General features: G+C 41.8%; 1 protein-coding gene across 3 annotated transcripts in view; it reads left to right on the top strand.

The window, feature by feature from the left end:
• The window catches only part of tep1 (telomerase-associated protein 1), a 42,592-nt gene extending 24,366 nt beyond the window's left edge, over positions 1-18,226 (top strand). For all 3 annotated transcript variants that reach the window (XM_089007495.1, XM_089007493.1, XM_089007494.1), the window contains 26 exons: positions 355-488; positions 587-675; positions 1,729-1,843; positions 3,443-3,677; positions 4,997-5,114; positions 5,193-5,317; positions 5,401-5,500; positions 6,351-6,506; positions 8,203-8,418; positions 8,637-8,693; positions 8,958-9,096; positions 10,030-10,284; positions 10,412-10,563; positions 10,634-10,741; positions 10,877-10,981; positions 11,050-11,179; positions 11,248-11,327; positions 12,215-12,344; positions 12,409-12,542; positions 13,287-13,408; positions 13,477-13,626; positions 15,132-15,231; positions 16,386-16,515; positions 16,583-16,665; positions 17,627-17,731; positions 17,808-18,226. In XM_089007495.1, coding sequence (XP_088863621.1) covers positions 355-488; positions 587-675; positions 1,729-1,843; positions 3,443-3,677; positions 4,997-5,114; positions 5,193-5,317; positions 5,401-5,500; positions 6,351-6,506; positions 8,203-8,418; positions 8,637-8,693; positions 8,958-9,096; positions 10,030-10,284; positions 10,412-10,563; positions 10,634-10,741; positions 10,877-10,981; positions 11,050-11,179; positions 11,248-11,327; positions 12,215-12,344; positions 12,409-12,542; positions 13,287-13,408; positions 13,477-13,626; positions 15,132-15,231; positions 16,386-16,515; positions 16,583-16,665; positions 17,627-17,731; positions 17,808-17,927 — 3,388 coding nt within the window. In that variant the 3' untranslated portion in view covers positions 17,928-18,226. The remainder of the gene's footprint in view (positions 1-354; positions 489-586; positions 676-1,728; positions 1,844-3,442; positions 3,678-4,996; positions 5,115-5,192; positions 5,318-5,400; positions 5,501-6,350; positions 6,507-8,202; positions 8,419-8,636; positions 8,694-8,957; positions 9,097-10,029; positions 10,285-10,411; positions 10,564-10,633; positions 10,742-10,876; positions 10,982-11,049; positions 11,180-11,247; positions 11,328-12,214; positions 12,345-12,408; positions 12,543-13,286; positions 13,409-13,476; positions 13,627-15,131; positions 15,232-16,385; positions 16,516-16,582; positions 16,666-17,626; positions 17,732-17,807) is intronic.
• The last annotated feature ends 1 nt before the right edge of the window (position 18,227 follows it).

Raw genomic sequence — 18,227 nt, 5'->3', positions numbered from 1 at the left:
AAAAAAAAGTGTTAATTCCTAAATTATATGGGTCTGGAGTTATCTGAGCTTGAAGTGGGGGTGGCTGTACAAAATCCAAAACATATTGATTTATATAGCGCTTTCACAACACCTGAAGCTGTAACAAATTGCTAACATGGAGAAAAGGCAAATGCTGTCCCCTCATAGAAGGGAAAAACCATGCCAGAGGTCTGACCAGTGCTTTATCGACACCCCCGAAAACTCTAACAAATTCAGGAATGGCGCTCCACTTCATGCTTTATAATTCCCGAATATAAATTCAGCAAATGGTAGTGAATGAGTTAAATCGGGGAAAGTGGTTGAAAGTGGAATGAAGCAGAAGGTGTTTTGCAGTCTGGTGAATCCAACTCAGCGCCACAATGCCGACGACAGGCTGGTTATGTGCAACCCGGAAGTGAGGCATGCCTTTGAAAGCGTCCTCCTGCCCTCCGAAGACCACAGAAGAAGAGCTCACCTCGTGTTAGCGGGTAAAAAGAAAATAAGAACGAGAGCATTTTTATTTAGATTTGAAAAAAAATGTCATTATTCATGATGTTTTTTATTTTTGTTGTTGTTTTTTTTCCAGGTCACCTGTGGACGCTCGCCGACGCTCATGGTACTGATAGTTTTCTTCACGGGGAGGTGGACGCTGTCCAGCAGCTTGCGACTAGTCTGGTTTGTCAATTGTTATGTTGAAAGCCATATTTTTTAAGCCCTATTTATTCATGGAATATTATATTTTATTTTTTGCAACGTTGTGATATTTAATTTTTTAAAGATATTTTCATGGGGTCAACTTTTCTTTTTTTAATACAATCATACCTCAGTTTACAAACTTAATTGGTTACCAGAAAGTGTAAGGCGAAAAGTTCGTCTGCCAAACATTTATTTCCCACAAGAAACCATTAAAAATGAGAATAATCCGTTCCCAGATCCCCGGAAAACATAATTTTCGACTAAATAAGCCTGAAAAATCCACAAAATATACTTTATTTTTATGTATAATAAAAGAGCTATTGTATTGTAATTAAAGAAATAAACTGTACTGTATAATAAAGTCGTTTTATTTACCTTTGTGATGGTCGTTGTCAATGGATGACGAACTTCCAGGTTGCCTCTTGATGATATCCGAGCGGAGTTGCCGTGATTTCTCTGCGATAAGACCCTCACTCACAATGTCCCCTGATAGCTGCTTTTTGTTAATCCAAATCAACAGAAGTTTTTCAACCTCTTCTATTGCCTGAAACCGTTGCTTCGACAACACAGAAACACCCTTAGCCACATGTAGCAATAGTCGACTTAGCATACTGGTACTGGTACGCTAAGTCACACAAACGCACACCTTGTTCGTGTTTCTTGATGATCTAATTCTGCTCGACCGTAATTTTCTTTGTCTTTTTAGGCTTAAAAGTAGCCTGTGGTGGGGTCTTTTTCGGTCCTATAATAGCTAAAGTACTCCACTCGATAACAAACCACGTCTGCACTCAAAGGAAGGGGGTGAAGAAAACCTGTCCGCCATCCTCCGTGACGCAGTGTGGTTTGGTTCGACCGCCGAAAACTCGTTCGTATGTCAAGATTATATTCTCGCGAGTTTGTAAGGCGAAAAGTTCGTGGCCGAAAGCGTTCGTAAGCTGAGGTATCACTGTACCTCAAAACTGATCATGATCTTAATAAAAAGCATCATTTAAAAACTATTTTGACTGCATTTTTTTTTGTTTTGTTTGGTAGATACAAAGTGATGAGCTAGAGGCACTGCGTTTGCTACTCTCCAGCTATAACTTCCTGTATGCTAATGTGCGTAGCAATCTGCTGCATCATCTTCTGGACACCTATAATGAGCACGGTATGTATGAGTGTCAATGTATGACACTCTTTTTCATTCCGGATGATTTAATAATGGCCGCTAATAACGCTTCGAGAAAGTTTTTTTAAATGTGTTGAAAATGGGTTCAATTTGGGGGATAGATTCGTAACTTGGCTAGTGAGCTGTTCCTGTGAAGGAGTTTACCAAGTCCTAAATTCCGCCCAAGGCTAGATTTTCTTACATGAGGATGACAGTTTAACAGGCTGTGTCTGTTCACCTCAGATTGACCCCAGATACTGTGCTTCCATTGTGGGCCTTGTGTTCAACCAACTAAGCATGAAACTTATAAATATGCTAACTTCTATTCTGTCTATTCTCTATCAGTGTCAAAGTCATTTCTTTTTGCCGCGGGCTTCATTGTAGTTACGGTTTCCTCTCCGGGGGGCTGTTATGAATTTGGGGAAGCCATTAGAACAGGGGTCGGCAACCTATGGCTCGCGAGCCATATATGGCTCTTTTGATGATTGCATATGGCTCGCCGATAAATATTACATATTATAATACTTATTGTCGTTTTTTTCGCCGTTCATTTCCCGTTGGGGCTGCAATTGGCGGAAAGCGCAAGTTTGATTGGATGACACTGACCTAGAATGGCCGAAAGCGCTATTTTGATTGGATGATAGTGGCCGTCATGATGAAGGTAAACGCCCCTTTAAATAAGCCCAACTAGTGCACTTCAGCGTGAATGCACCGGAGTTTAGAGGAGAGAAAATGTTCTGATTCTAATTAGCAATGAAACAATACAATCGATGAAACAGTTGAATGTCAGTGACATTTTAACAAGCCCCTTGTTAACGTTAGGGTCAACATACTTCTGCGAGAAGTATATTGCAGATAGCAAGTGTGGAAGCTTATGAGCCGTGTGCAGGCTAGCTAGCAGTAACTTCGCCTCCGGCAAATAGAATTTCATTCCGATCGTTTGCCTGGATTTTTACCAATCACGGGGAACGGAAAACCCTCCATGTTAACGGTGAGTACTATCACAAAGTTATTTTAAATAATACATTCTGATATTTTGTTGAAAAGTGGCCGTGCGTGTGTGTGTGTGTGTGTGTGTGTGTGTGTGTGTGTGTGTGTGTGTGTGTGTGTGCGTGTGCGTGTGCGCGCGTGTGTGTGTGTGTGTGTGTGTGTGTGTGTGTGTGTGTGTGTGCGCGCGTGTGCGTGTGCGCGCGCGCGCGTGCGTGTGGCTCTCACTGAAAAACATTTCTAAATATTTTACTTTTATGGCTCTCTTAGTCAAAAAGGTTCCCGACCCCTGCATTAGAATGTTTCATCCTCTCCAAATGAATGAATAAACTAGTTGTCAAATTTGAAGTAAAAAATACTGATTGTTATAGTGTTTTTTTAATAAATATTTCATTTTGGTTCAGACGTTAGCAAGCATTGTGGAATTTCACAAGTTTGATTCACTTTCGCAGGCCGTAAAAATGATATGGTGGGCCAGATTTGGCCCACGGGCCTTGACTTTAACCACCTGTGTGTTCACCTTCATTAAATGACCCTAAATAATGGGTTTTCTTTGTTGTTGTTCTTGATCAAAATCTCTCTCTCACCTGTTCTAATTATATTCCCCCACAGATAAAAAGTCATCCTTGTTGACCAGCGAGCAGCAGGCTGCATTGGATGACCGCCGAGCTTTCCTGCAGCGCCACACCGCCGTACTCTCCCGCTGGCCGGCGCTTTTCGTCCAACAGGCCCTCAACGAACCACCCGAGACCCCCGCTCATGCTTGGGCCCATGGGCTGCTGGGTAATGGGAGCGTACAAGCGGTTGAGTGGCTCAACAATGACCATCAAAGCTTTGCCGAAAACAGGTACAGTGGGAACGTTCATCTTGAAACGGTTGACTTGTGACATTATATTTTCCATTTGGGATGAGTTTTTCTAATAAATGGTCACATTTAATAATAATAATAATACATTTCATTCATAAGCGCATTTCAAAACTCTTAAGGTCACTTTACAGTCACGGGATAAGTTTTTCTGTGGGTGAGCAGTGGCAGCCATACGCGCCAGCGTTCACTCAACCTGGAAGTAACTCAAATAGAATAGTAAGACAAATACAGTAAAGTCTCGTTATATCGATATTCAAGGGAGTCCGAAAAAATATCGATATAACCGGGACTATCGATATATCCGACCCTGTTTGCATGTAATTTTCTCCGTGCGTGCATAGAAATAGTATCGATATAACCGGGACTATCGATATATCCGATATCGATATAACGAGACTTTACTGTACATAGAAAGCTAGCTAGCAAGCCAATAGATAGCTAATAGCTAGCCAGCTAGATAGCTATTGTACGGCATTACAGAAAAGACAAAGAGAATAATAATAATAATAATAATACATTTCATTTATACGCGCCTTTCAAAACACTCAAGGTCACTTTACAGTCACAGGATCATTTTTTTTCTGTGGGTGAGCAGCGGCAGTCACACGCGCCAGCGTTCACTCAATCCGGAAGTAAATAGATAGAAAGCTAGCTAGCTAATGTATAGCCAATAGATAGCCAGCGAGACAACTAGCTATATAACTAATAGCCAGCCAGATAGCTAGCTAGCCGGCCAGTTAGCTAATAGATAGCAAATAGGTACGTCTGTGTAAGCTCTCAGTCGTACAGGAGTGGTCCATCGATGAGAAGGTTTCTTCTGCCATCATCTGTACTTCTTTGAAGCTGTCGGACGTTTCAGTTCTTATCCAAGAGGCTTTGTCAGCGAACTAAAATATTTTGCTGGTAGTTTTGGCCCGATATATTTCCCTACTGTCCAGACGTGGCGGTGCCAGACTCTGCTATGATTGATCCCTGCTCTCAGGGTGGGGGGGAGCAGAGGACTACTCCCTGCGGCTACACTGATTACTTCTATTGTCCTGACTGATTACTTCTATTGTCCTGACTGAGTATGGGTCTACGACTGGCCTGATTGCCCCATTTGATCTGGTATCACCTCATTAGCATAACTAAGCCTATATTGCCTAACATGTCGGTTTTAGGAACGATCCAAATTGAACCTCACCCCACCATGGCGATTTAGTGAAGGGTTTTTGACTTAGCAACATTTGATCAAAGTGGTCTAAATATAATCATTTCAATTTCAAATAAGGTCAGATTGGATTTTGTTTGTGTTGTAGCCGGGTCGTGTCCACCTTTATGTCTGAGCCGACTTGCTTGGCGATGGATTCTGATGGAGAAATGGTGGTCGGAACCGCCCAAGGAACTTTGCATTTCATCAATGCAAACACAGGACAGGTACAAAGACATCTTGTTGTATTTTTGTTTGGGATTCACAATCACTGAAATATGACGTCCGTTGTCACACCTGGACAGGAAGTAAAGTCATTGGTAAGCAGCTGCGACGGCATCTCCAGCTGCGTCGTCCTCAAGAATGGATGTCTCGCTACGACCTCCTTTGACGGCCAAATCGAAATCTGGGATGTCGCCAAAGGGTGTCGGTGAGTGAACTCTCTCTCTCCCGCGGCGTATCCTAAACTTTATACGACCATGATTGAATATTAATAGTGTCGGCCATTCGCAGGATGTCCCTTATTAAAGGACACGCCAACGTGATAACGTCCAGCGACATCTCCTCGGATCGGAAGCATCTGGCGACAGCATCGCTGGATTTCACGCTAAAGGTTAGCTAGTTAGCGTTGGTTACTTTGAACTCATTCGCTGCCATCCCCGAATTGAAAAGCGTGACGTCGAGCGCCATTCCCGAATTTGTTTGGGTTTTGGTTTTTCTTGCGGGGGTTCCGTTAAAGCGCTGGTCAGACCTTTGGCAATGTTTTCCCCTTCCACGAGGGGGTAGCATTTGCCTTTTGTCCGTGTTAGTGCTTTGTATTCAGCTGTTATTAAAGTGCTCTACAGTATAGCTGAAGCTGGAACAAAGTGCTAACATATTAGCTAGCTAGCTAACTTGATCTTGCGCGTCGTCTCAGAAAAAAACTGGTCACCGTTGCTGACTACCTAGCTAGCTATATATTTGCTATCTGTTAGCTGTCTAACTAGTTAGCTGTCTATTAGTTATCTATTATATTATATATTTAGATAGATTTATTTGCAAATTTTCCCATTGTGGGACGAATAAAGGTTTTCTGATTAGCTATCTAGCTAACTTGATCTTGCGCGTTGTCTCGGGAAAAAAACGGGTCACCGTTGCTGGCTACCTGCCTTGCTAGCTATCTATTTGCTATCTATTTGCTATTTATTAGCTGTCTAACTAGCTAAACTGATCCTGTGACTGTAAAGTGACCTTGAGAGTTTTGAAAGGCGCTGATAAATGAAATGCATTATTCTTATAATATGTATTATATTTGGTACAGCCGTCCCCATTTCAAGCTCATAACTCCAGACCCATATAATTTAGGAAGTAACTTTTTTTTCTGATGAAAGAAGAAAGTCTAAGGTTTCTTACGCTGCAGTGAATGAGTTAATGATTCATCTCGATGCTATCATTAATAATTGAATCCAATTTGCTCTTGTCAGGTGTGGTCTTCGGTCAAAGGTCACGAGGTGGCGGTTCTGCCCAGCGATAGCCCTCTGAACTGCGTGACCTTTGACCACGAGGATCGCCTGCTGGCTGCCGGCTGCTGGGACGGGAAGATCGTCGTGTGGAAGTGGCTCCAAAATAACAGCCAGGCTGTGAGTTGCCATTTCCAGTCATTTCTCTGCCGCGAGACCATTTTGTGTCAAGGGAGTGAGCGTAGAAGCACATTTTCGTACGTTTTGTCAACGTGGCCTTTAAAAATTCGTTATTTCACATGACCTTGAAAAAAAGTACCGTAATTTCCAGACTACACAGCGGCCCCTGATTAATAGCCTCACCAAGTACAATTTTAAAGGAAAAACCATTTTGTACATACATAAACTGCACCTGTCTATAAATTGCATGTGCCCAAATTGAAACGTGTTTATAAAGAAAGACGTTACACGGAAAAAGTTTTAATATCGTGATACCTCAGCTTACTAACTTAATTGGTTCCTAGAAAGTGTAAGGCAAAAACAATGTGTTTGTCTGCCAAACATTTATTTCCCATAAGAAACCATTAAAAATGAGAATAATCCGTTTCCAGGTCCCCATAAAACACAGGTGTCAAAGTCAAGGCCCGCGGGCCAAATCTGGCCCGCCACATCATTTTTTTCGGCCCGTGAAAGCAAATCAAACTTGTTAAATTCCATGATGATTGCTAAAATCTGAGCCAAAATTTCATATTTTTGGATGTCAACCACAATAAAAGTCATTATTCTTGACTTCAGATTTGAAATCGAGTTATTCATTAATTTGCTGTGTGCTCTATATGTAATATTTGAAGGGATTTAAACATTCTAATGGCTTCCCCAAATTCATAACGGCCCTCGAGAGGAAACCATAACTACAATGTGGCCCGCGGCAAAAAAATGACTTTGACACCCCTGCCATAAAACAATGTTCTACTAAATAAGCCTTAAAAGTACACAGGCTAGTGTTTAGCCGAAGAGGACACAAAAGAAAATTACGGTCGAACAGAAGAAGATCATTGAGAAACACGAACGAGGTGTGCGTTTGTGTGACTTAGCGTCTCACGACCAGAATGCTAAATCGACCATTGCTACGTGTGGCCAAGGGTGTTTCTGTGTTGTCTAAGCAACTTTCTCAGGCAATAGAAGAGGTTGAAAAACTTCTGTTGATTTGGATGAGCGAAAAGCAGCTAGCAGGGGACATTGTGAGTTATTATCGCCAAGAAAGCACTGCAACTTTACTTGGATATCATCAAAAGGCAACCTGGAAGTTCATCATCCATTGACAACTACCATCACAAAGGTAAATAAAGAGACTTTATTATGCAGTACAGTTTATTTATTTAATTACAATACAATAGCACATTTATTATACATACAATATTATGTTTTATGGGGACCTGGGAATTGATTATTCTCATTTTAATGGTTTCCTATGGGAAATAAATTTTTGGGATCCACACTTTTCGCCGTACACACTCCGTCTGGGAACCAATTAAGTTCGTAAACCAAGGTATCACTGTATATGAAAACAGCTTGAAAATGTACCATTGACCCCACCAGCCTGTGGTGGGATCTTTTTTAGCACATTTATTATACATAAAATAAGGTACATTGTGTCGTTTTAAGGCGTATTTAGTAGAAAATTATATTTTATGGGGACCTGGGAACGAATTATTCTCATTTTTAATTGTTTCTTATGGGAAATTAATTTTTGGAAGACACACTTTTCGCCTTACACACACTTTCTGGGAACCAATTAAGTTCGTAAGCTGAGGTATCACTGTATATTGATTTTATGAACAACAACTTTATTGTTTTTTTTTTTATGTTCCAATAGTGGCTTTGCGGTCACACCCGCTCAGTGCGCAGCATCTCCTTCTCGCCATCGTCGTCGTCCATGTTGTGTTCGGGTTCCGTATCCGGCAAAGTGCGTGTGTGGTCTGTGGAGACCTCCACCTGCGTGGGATGCTTCAGGGCACATGCCGGCGCCGCTGATACTTTGGCTTTTCTAGACCAAGGTCGATTGCTGCTGACCGCCGGCTCCGATCACATGGTGCGTACATCAAAATGGCGGCTCTGTAACAAACGGCATTAGTGCAATGATCATTAGAAGTTCATTGGTGGTCCTACTGCACGTCTTTTGATACTTGTATGCCTGTGTTTATCGTAGCAATACGAGTGTAACTTAAACTAACGGAGACAACTTACTGGTTTGCTTTACATACTTGGCCATTAAACGTGATTCCAATACTGATTGATTTTCCTCAACAGCTCCAACTATGGTCTGGTGGACTTGGGCGCTCAGTTGGTACTTTAAAGCATCAAAAGGTACTTTTTTTTTTTTTTAATGCGGTGGTACCTTTGTGACCTAATTTGCGGGGTTTTCAGGTTACGAGCCATCGCAGACAATGCATATATTCTTTATCCTCAGTGGAAACCAACTGCATCTGTAAGACTAATTGTTTTTGTGGATAATCTGATATATGACAAATACCACTGAAAGTCCAGGTACCAAATAAACAGGTCATCACTGACTGTCTTGTAGAAAGTCCTTTCAATTATTTTTTTTCTCCTCCATGCTTTTTCTTTCAGGACGAGCAGGAGCCTCCTCATAAGAAGCGCAAGTCCGACACCGTAACGGAGACCGGTGTCCTGTGTGCCGCTATCAACGGGGACTACGTCGCTGTGGGTTACAGCGGCGACGGCTTCAAGCTCTTCCATCTCAGCTCGGGTGGGTTTTAATGTACCAGAACACACACACAGACAAGAGACAAAATGGAACTTGGTTGGAGTTGTGATAGTATATGCATTTAATATTTAATGTGAGGTTTCAACCTCTTTCTCTCCAATTTCTATTCTTTTTTTCATGTCTATTAACTAATTCACCGTAAGACGCTGTGCAAAAATGTGTCCACTCCAGTGCCAGGGTTTTTGTCATTTTCACTCAAATTTCTAGACCCACAGTATATTGAGTTTTAGGACTACATAAACATTATATTCATCTTAAGAAACCTTAGAATCTATTCTTTCGTCAGGAAAAAATAGTTAATTCCTAAATTAGATGAGTCTGGAGTTATCTGACCTTGAAATGGGGGCAGCTATACAATACAATACATACATAGTTATTTATATAGCGCTTTAACAACAGCTGAAGCTGTAGCAAAGCGCTAACATGGACAAAAGGCAAATGCTGCCCTCTCAAGGAAGGGAAAAAACATTGCCAGAGGTCTGACCAGCGCTTTATCGACAAGAAAAACCAAAACCCGAACAAATTCGGGAATGGCACTCCATCTCACACTTTGTAATTACGGTTTCCTCTCGGGGGCCTTATAAATTTGGGAAAACTATTAGAATGTTTCATCCCCTCCACATATTACATACAGAACGCACAACAAATTAATGAATAACTAATTTTCAAATTGGAAGTCAAGAATAATGACTGTTATTGTGGTTTACGTTCGATAATTTGAAATTTTGGTTCGGACTTTAGCAAGCAACATGGCACTTGACATGCTTAATTTGCTTTCGTGGGCCGAATAAAATGATATGCAGGGCCAGATTTGGCCCCGGGGCCTTGACTTTGCCACCTGTGGTTTAGCTGATAAATAAGAAAAAAAGTATATCCATTGGATAAATTGATGCAAATTTCTTCTTCTTTTGACAGGTGAGATGATTTGGGAGTCCGGCCTTTTCCGCCTGAGCGTCCCGTCTCTGCTGTGGGTTTGTGCGGATGCCTCATCCGCCGACACAGGCCCCCCGCTGTTATCCACGGGGCACGACAAGCGGGTGCGCCTATGGCAGAGGACACTCGGGGAGGACGGAGAGTTGACCGGCATGCGAATGACGGAAATGTTCGGCATGCAGTTTGGCATTATCCGAGCCATGGCGCACAACGCCACTTACTTGGCCACCGCTTCAGGTGAGAAATGCCATGGAGCAAAATGTGTTTTTTGCACGTCGTCGCACAAAAAAAAAAAAAAAAAACATCAAAGACATCCCCCAAAACGCCACATTTTAATTTCTTACTGACTTTATCTGGTGAACAGATGACTGCACGATATTCCTGTGGCAGCTGAGCGAGCTGAGCGAGTATAATTCTGAGCCTCCTGCTGGCCTCCTCAAAGGCCACAGCGGTGGCGTCACCTGCTTGGCGTTCAGTCCCGATGGTGGACAGCTGCTTTCTGGTGGAAAAGACAAAGTAGGAACGAGCATCTCAAATTTAAAGTTCCGTGAAGACAACACGATATTTGTATGTTTTTATTTTACAGGCTCTGTTGGTGTGGGACATGAGCTCGATACAACCAGCCGTTTTCAAAGTGCTCCCGGCCTTCCACAGGGACTGGATCACTGGTTGTGTTTGGACTCCAGACTGTGTTGTGAGCTTTTACGATTGTTTTGTCTTCATTTTATCATGATGGTTTATTTTTTGCACAATAATTAAGTGGTTCCAAAATGGCCGAATATTGTCCTTGGAAAAAAAAAAGTGACAGGATGTTATTGCTAATTGACAGATAAGCTCATCGAATGATGGCAGACTTTGCTTATGGGACATGGAGGCCGCTCAAAGCCTGCGAGAAATCACCTGGACGTGTCCCCTCACCTCCATTTCCTGTCTGGTAAGACTTCCCCTCCGACAGGAAATGATCCCCTGCAGCCGTCTCATCGACTGCGTACGCACCCGCAGGGCCCGTACGTGACGGCCGGGTGCGCTGATGGCAACTTGCACGTATGGAAATGGGAGACCAACGTCAACATCTGTCACATTCCTGCCCACGAAGGACCCATCCACGCCTGCTTCGTTGTCACCGATGCCAGTAAATCACCAGTGTAGATCATTTTCGTTATTGTTTGCGGTTTTGATTTTTCCTTGCGTTGTCTTTAGACAAAGAAAAGAATCCAGAGGATCTCACTGTTCTCACCGCTGCCCAAGATGGAATCGTGCGGATCTGGAAGCCATTGCGGGTTTTTGCATTTCATTTTGCATTCAATGAAATACCATATACAGTGAGACCTCAACTTACGAACCTAATTGGTTCCCAGACAGAGTGTGTAAGGCGAAAAGTGTGTATCTCCAAAAAAAAATTCCCATAGCAAACCATTAAAATGGGAATAATCCGTTCCCGGGTTTCCATAAAATATACTTTTCAACTAAATAAGCCTTAAAACTACACACAACATACCTTCTATCATTCATTCTATTCATTCTATGTATAATAAATGTGCTATTGCATTGTAATGAAAGAAATACACTGCATTGTATCATAAAGTCACTTTATTTACATCATTTATGGCTTGATGGAATGGCGCTGGAGGTCAAAGGGAATTGCTGTTTGGAAAGAGAGGCGCATTACATGAGGACTGTAATTAAAGAAATAAAATGTGCTGTAAAATAAGGTTTTATTGACCTTTTTGATGGTCGTTGATGGCTTATGGAAGCAGAGTCACCTTCCATAAGGACTGTTGGTAACTTAACCTCTGGTGCTGTTCGGTCGTGTGCTTCCGCCGAAGATCACTCCGTCAGCCGTGGCGGGTGTGTATCATGAAAATAGTGCTTATTATAAGGTTTAATTTTCATAAATTTGACGTTTGTAAGACGTAAAGTTTGTAAGATAAGGTGTTTGTAAGTTGAGGTCTCACTGTATGTAATTATTATCACTGGCCACATTATCACTGGCCTAATTTTCTTTCATTTTGTTTTTTCACCCCTTTTTTTGGGGTGAGTTGAGGTGCTTCACCAGAGTGACTTTACAAAATCAAGTGTCAAGGAAGTCATGGCTTCTTCATGGCTATTTGCATGTAATTTGGAACGGAGTCTTCTCAAGTAAAAAAAGTTCTTGTCATGTGCACAGGTGGAACACTTGAACACCTTCCAGGGTCACAGCGACGCCATTCGCAGTGTCGCTCACAAGGGACGTGACGCTGCAGACTTCCTTACCGTTTCTAAAGATTGCTCCTTGCGAAGCTGGATATGGGAAACCGGTAGGGTTGGATTGTTTTTTTTCCGCTTTAGTGATCCCTGACAACGTTTTTGCTGTCTGTACAGAGCGGACCCCGAGCCTGCGAGGCGCCGTTACTGCTCTCTGCTTCTCTGACGTTGACTTCAATGTACTCCTCACGGGCTACGAGTCTGGCCTGGTGGAGGTGTGGCGGTGTCGTCAAGTGATCGGAAGCATTGAGGTGAGTACGTGTTGGATCACCCGTTGAAGATGTCCTTACGCTCACGCCAAATCCTGGTTTGGGAAGAGAATCCATGTTACGAATGTTGGGAGGAAGTGAGTTCCAAAGTTTGGGGGCAGAGCAGCTGAAAGCTCTGTCCCCCATTGTGCTGAGACGGACTGGGGGGCACACAGAGGCGGAGGGAGGAAGAGGATCTGAGGGAACAAGAGGGAATATAAATTTGAAGAAGGTCAGATAGGTATCGGGGGGGGGGGCAAGGTTATGGATAGCTTTAACGTATAAAGAAGAATTTTAAAGTTGATTCTATATTTGAGCGGGAGCCAGTGGAGCTCTTGGACGACGGGGGTGATGTGGTGAAAGGATGAGGATCTGGTGATGATCCGGGCTGAAGAATTCTGGACGAGTTGAAGTTTGTGGAGACGTTTCTGAGGGACCACCAAAGAGAAGCGAATTACAATAGTCAATCCGGGAGGTGACAAGACTATGACCGAGGATAGCGGTGGTGTGAGGAGTGAGAGACGGCCCCATCTCAAAACCCACCTATTTAAAATTGCATTTTCTGTGTAGCTCTTTCTCTTGTTTCTATTTATAATTGTATTTTATTTATTGCATTCTATTTGTGATTGTATTTTATTTATTATAGTACCTATGCTTGTCTGTGACTGTAAAGTGTCCTTGAGAGCTTTGAAAGGCGCTTGAAATGTAATGTATTATTATTATCTTGTTTTTTTTTTGTCCTATAAGGCTTCGGATAGCAAAGTTGTGGCCATTTGTTCCATGCCCAACGGCCATTTTGCTGTTAGCTACGTGGGCTGTTGGGTGGATATCTGGAAACTTGTGTGGAATCAGGAGCGCAGCGCAGTCAGGTAATTTTATAGAAAAACACATCGACCATTTATAATTGAAACCAAAGTGCATCTTGAATGCGTTTTAGCATGGTCAAGGTGACGACGCACCAGGTGACGCAGCAAGTGGCACAGCTGGCGTACTCTACCGTTCTCATCGCCGTGTCCAACAGCGGATCCATTTTTGTCGTTACCTGCAACATGGATCAAAGCAAGCGGTGGCCGATGAGTGTCTTCAGGTCCTCTCACCCTTGTTGTCTATTTTGTCTCCGGGCGGTTTGGTTTCTTCTACTTCTACTACTGTATACTACAGACGTTCCCCAACTTATGAACTAGATACGTTCCGAACGGTCGTTCGTAAGGTGAATTTGTTCGTAAGTTGCGTGAGTGCTATACAGTAAAGTCTCGTTATATCGATATCGGATATATCGATAGTCCCGGTTATATCGATACTATTTCTATGCACGCACGGAGAAAATTACATGCAAACAGGGTCGGATATATCGATAGTCCCGGTTATTTCGATATTTTTTCGGACTCCCTTGAATATCGATATAACGAGACTTTACTGTATTTTGTAAGGAATGTATATTTAAGGCTTATATAAGTATGTTTAAGGATTATGTAAGTCTGTTTAAGGTTTGTATAAGGAACCTGTATTAGTTTGTACTGAAAAATAAACATTTCATAAAATATATGCTCTATAAAGATATGTACATGTACAACTGGAGAGAATACGTTACTACAAAAATGTTCATATGTACCGTTGTTTGTAACTCGAATGTTTGCAAGTAGGGGAGCGTCTGTATTTATTTTCTTTGCATACATTATGCTCCAGGTCCATTTTGATCTGAACCAAAAATATAGTTATTGTCTATTTTAATTACAATTATATTAACTCATTCACTAACAGACGATATGCAAATGTGTCCACTCTGTTGACAGGGTTTTTGTCATTTTCACTCAAATTGCAGGACCCACAGAATATTGAGTTTTAGGACTCTGTGAACATTCAATGCAGCGTTAGAAACCGTAGATTCTCTTCTTTCATCAGAAAAAAAGTTAATTCCTAAATTATATGGGTTTGGAGTTATATGAGCTTGAAATGAGGGCAGCTGTCCAAAATACAATGCAATACATACATATTGGTTTATATAGCGCTTTAACAACAGCTGAAGCTGGAACAAAGCGCTAACGTGGAACAAAGGGAAATACTCCCCCCCTTGTGGAAGGGAGAAACATTCCCTGAGGCCTGGCCAGCACTTTATGAGCACCCAAAAAATACATAATAAATCAAAACAAATTCAGAAATGGCGCTCAACATTATATTTTCAATTCCCGAATAAATTAGTGAGTAGCAGTGAATGATTTAATAAATAGATGATTTAATCTGTTTAAACGAAAAGGTCAAGTACGATTTTGCATGTGCAGATATAACTGATTTCGTTTCCTTTTGTTTTGTGTGTATGTTCATTTTTAGGACGTTTTTAAAACCAAAAGGTTGCATGTTTCTGCATGAACCTGTACAAATGCGGTGCGGTGTGATGGTTTCATCATGATTGCTTTATACGTGTGTGTGTGTGTGTGTGTGTGTGTGTGTGTGTGTGTGTGTGTGTGTGTGTGTGTGTGTGTGTGTGTGTGTGTGTGTGTGTGTGTGTGTGTGTGTGTGTGTGTGTGTGTGTGTGTGTGTGTGTGTGTGTGTGTGTGTGTGTGTGTGTGTGTGTGTGTTTGTAAATTTATCCAGCTGGAACTACAAAGTGGGAGTTTTGGGCCTCATCCCAAACGACGAGAAAAGCATGTGGCTGGTGGGCGAGTCAAATGGGAAAGTCCAAGTTGGCTTCATTGTGAGTTCATGTCCATCACTGCCACCGTTGACTTGTCATGGTTGTGCCATTCTTCAAAGTATTTCCACGCATTCCAATTTTTTTTTTTTGGACTACCGCTGTAAGTGATGCTGTTAAGATGCATCACTTTTATATATACAATGATACCTTGGCTTGCGAACTTAATGGGTTCCCAGACAGTGTGTAAGGCAAAAAGAGTGTCTCCCAAAAATTACTTTCTCATAGGACCCCATTAAAATGAGAATAATCCGTTCCCAGGTCCCCATAAAACATAATTTTCTACTTTCTTTTACTTTCTACTTTATTTTCTAAGCCTTAAAACTACACAAAATATACCTTATTTATGTATAATAAATATGCTGTGGTATTATAATTAAAGAAATAAACTGTACTGTATAATAAAGTCGTTTTATTTAACTTTGTGATGGTCGTTTATGGCTCGATGGAGTGTAGTGGCCCGTTTCATCAACATTAAACACTTGATGAGGAACGTAACCTTCTTCTTTCACCATCTTGAGGATTGATCCCTTGTAGTTGCTTTCTCTGTGATAATTGTATCTAGTTCCTCATCAATTGTGTTCTGTTTAGGTGGGTTGATAGCTTTTTGCATCAAGTGTACAGATGGCTTGTGCGGGTTGTTTGTGGAGCCTGATTGATGTGATATTTTAACCTTGCAGTCTAAACACTACCAAAGTTGAAACTCTCTCACTGTCGTCTTCCTGTCTCTTTAATGTTTAAACCACCTCCCCTCACTGCTGCGTTCTTGACCAATCACGTGGCTTTAACCGAAGACTGGGGGCATGGAATAAAGGGCAGAAACAGTCAACTGCCATTTTGTTTTTAGAAGAACGGGCTTGTTCGCGAAAGATATCACTCATTGAGGCAGCTCCGTGTACGAAAAAAGTTCGTATGCCGAGGTAAAATTTTCATAAATTTAACGTTCGTAACCCAATGGGTTCCTAAACCGAGGTATCACTGTATATGAGGATTGCCATGACATCTATATGTGTTACACCACCGTTTTTGTTCAACTATTCCTTGAGTGATAATTTCTAAAACGATGTTTCTTGTAAAGCATTGCTATGTGGTTATTTTAAAATGTACAATCATTTTACCATCCTTTGTTAAGTTTAGCGTTCTGTCTTTGCTTTCAGTTTGCTATGGGCCCACAGAACATCATTAATTCGTCTTTCAGCTCCATGACACTGGAGTCAAACGCTTCTGAGGGGAAGGAGAAAGAGGAGGCAGAGAGGGACATGATAACGGCAGTGACCATTGACAAAGGTGCTACCGAGCAAACAAAGCGGCCGCTGGTTCTGTTGTCTAATAATATGCTTGGGCTTTTTTTTAGAATTTGTGGTGTGTGGCGATCAGGCGGGGAAAATGTGGTTCAACAAGCCGCCGCACATCTCCACGTGGAGCAGCAGGAAGCCTGTAAGGCATCATTTACAATCATCTGCTATCGTGAATGGAGTGTTTTTATTTTTAAATTGAAGGCTGGAAGCAGATGTTATCATGATAATTCTGCTTTTTTTAAATCACGTCAGCCAGTTTGAATGAATTTCCACTTGCGACCGTTTGACTTACGACCGTTTTGTCGGAATGGAACCCGGTCGTAACTCGGATGTGACCTGTGTGTATTGTATTGTATTTTGGACAGACACCCTTATTTCAAGCTCAGATAACTCCAGACCCACATAATTTAAGAATTAACGCTTTTTTTCTGATGAAAGAAGACAGTCTAAGGCACAGGTGTCAAAGTCAAGGCCCGCGGGCCAAATCCGGCCCGCCACATCATTTTTTTCGGCCCGCAAAGCAAATCAAACTTGTGTAATTCCATGATGATTGCTAAAATCTGAGCCAAAATTTCATATTTTTGGATGTCAACCACAATAAAAGTCATTATTCTTGACTTCAGATTTGAAAACGAGTTATTCATTAATTTGCTGTGTGCTCTATATGTAATATTTGAAGGGATTTAAACATTCTAATGGGTTCCCCAAATTCATAACGGCCCTTGAGAGGAAATAACTACAATGTGGCCCGCGGGAAAAAAGGACTTTGTCACCCCTGGTCTAAGGTTTCTTGCGCTGCATTGAATGTTTATGTAGTCCTTAAACTCAATATTCTATGGGTCCTGGAATTCGAGTGACAATGACAAAAGCCCTGGCATTGCAGTGGACACATTTTTGCACATCTTCTGGCAGTGAATGAGTTTAACAAGGTCTCCAAATGTTTTAAAATATCATGATTGATTTGATTGGATCATCGTTATTATAGTAGTTGTTGATTCATTTTTTTTAACCTCTCGTGTTAAATGATTTTGAGTGCTTGCGTTGTGCGTTGACGTTCACTTTTGGGAAATTGAGTCTTGTGCGTGTGTGCCACCACCCAGGCCCACCATGACAAAATCAGCGTGCTCAGGATCACTCGCAGCCTCATCATTTCTGCCTCCGCCGACCGCACCGTCAAGCTGTGGGAAAGAAGTACCAAGAAACAAGTCAGTCCCTGCCACTGGATTTCTCCATTTTCCACCATCTCGTTCATCATTCCTTCACTCTTTTTTTCTTCCCCAGGTGGGAATGTTTGTATGCAGTGGCCCTGTGCTCCTGCTGGAGGTAAACCCAGAGAACCCATCGGAGTTTGTGTGCGGTGACACGCTGGGAAAAATTTACTTCCTCTCCTGGAGGGGATAGAAGAAACACCCAGAATGCTACTTAATCAAAGTTTACATAATCTTATTCCAAGTCTATCCATGTGCAATATGTATCAGTCAGACAAATATATGCAATTTTAGTTCTGAAATTATGCTTTATACGATCACATGTGCCTTTTTGTTTACTTGGATAGTAGATTGATACGTCATCGCAGCTTTTGTGTGAGCTTTCTTGTTTCAAGATGGCATATATTACAAGTCTGTGTTCTGCTTGCAGCTGATCATGAGTATAACGTGTAGAAAATGGAAGCATGGAATAATAAATTGTATCAAACTGCAC

This window comes from Hippocampus bargibanti, linkage group LG11, assembly GCF_051943395.1.
Source record: "Hippocampus bargibanti isolate YZ-2025 linkage group LG11, ASM5194339v1, whole genome shotgun sequence".
Taxonomy (NCBI): Eukaryota; Metazoa; Chordata; class Actinopteri; order Syngnathiformes; family Syngnathidae; genus Hippocampus; species Hippocampus bargibanti.
Note: the sequence above shows the minus strand (reverse complement) of the source record. Positions and strands in the feature narration are given on the sequence as shown.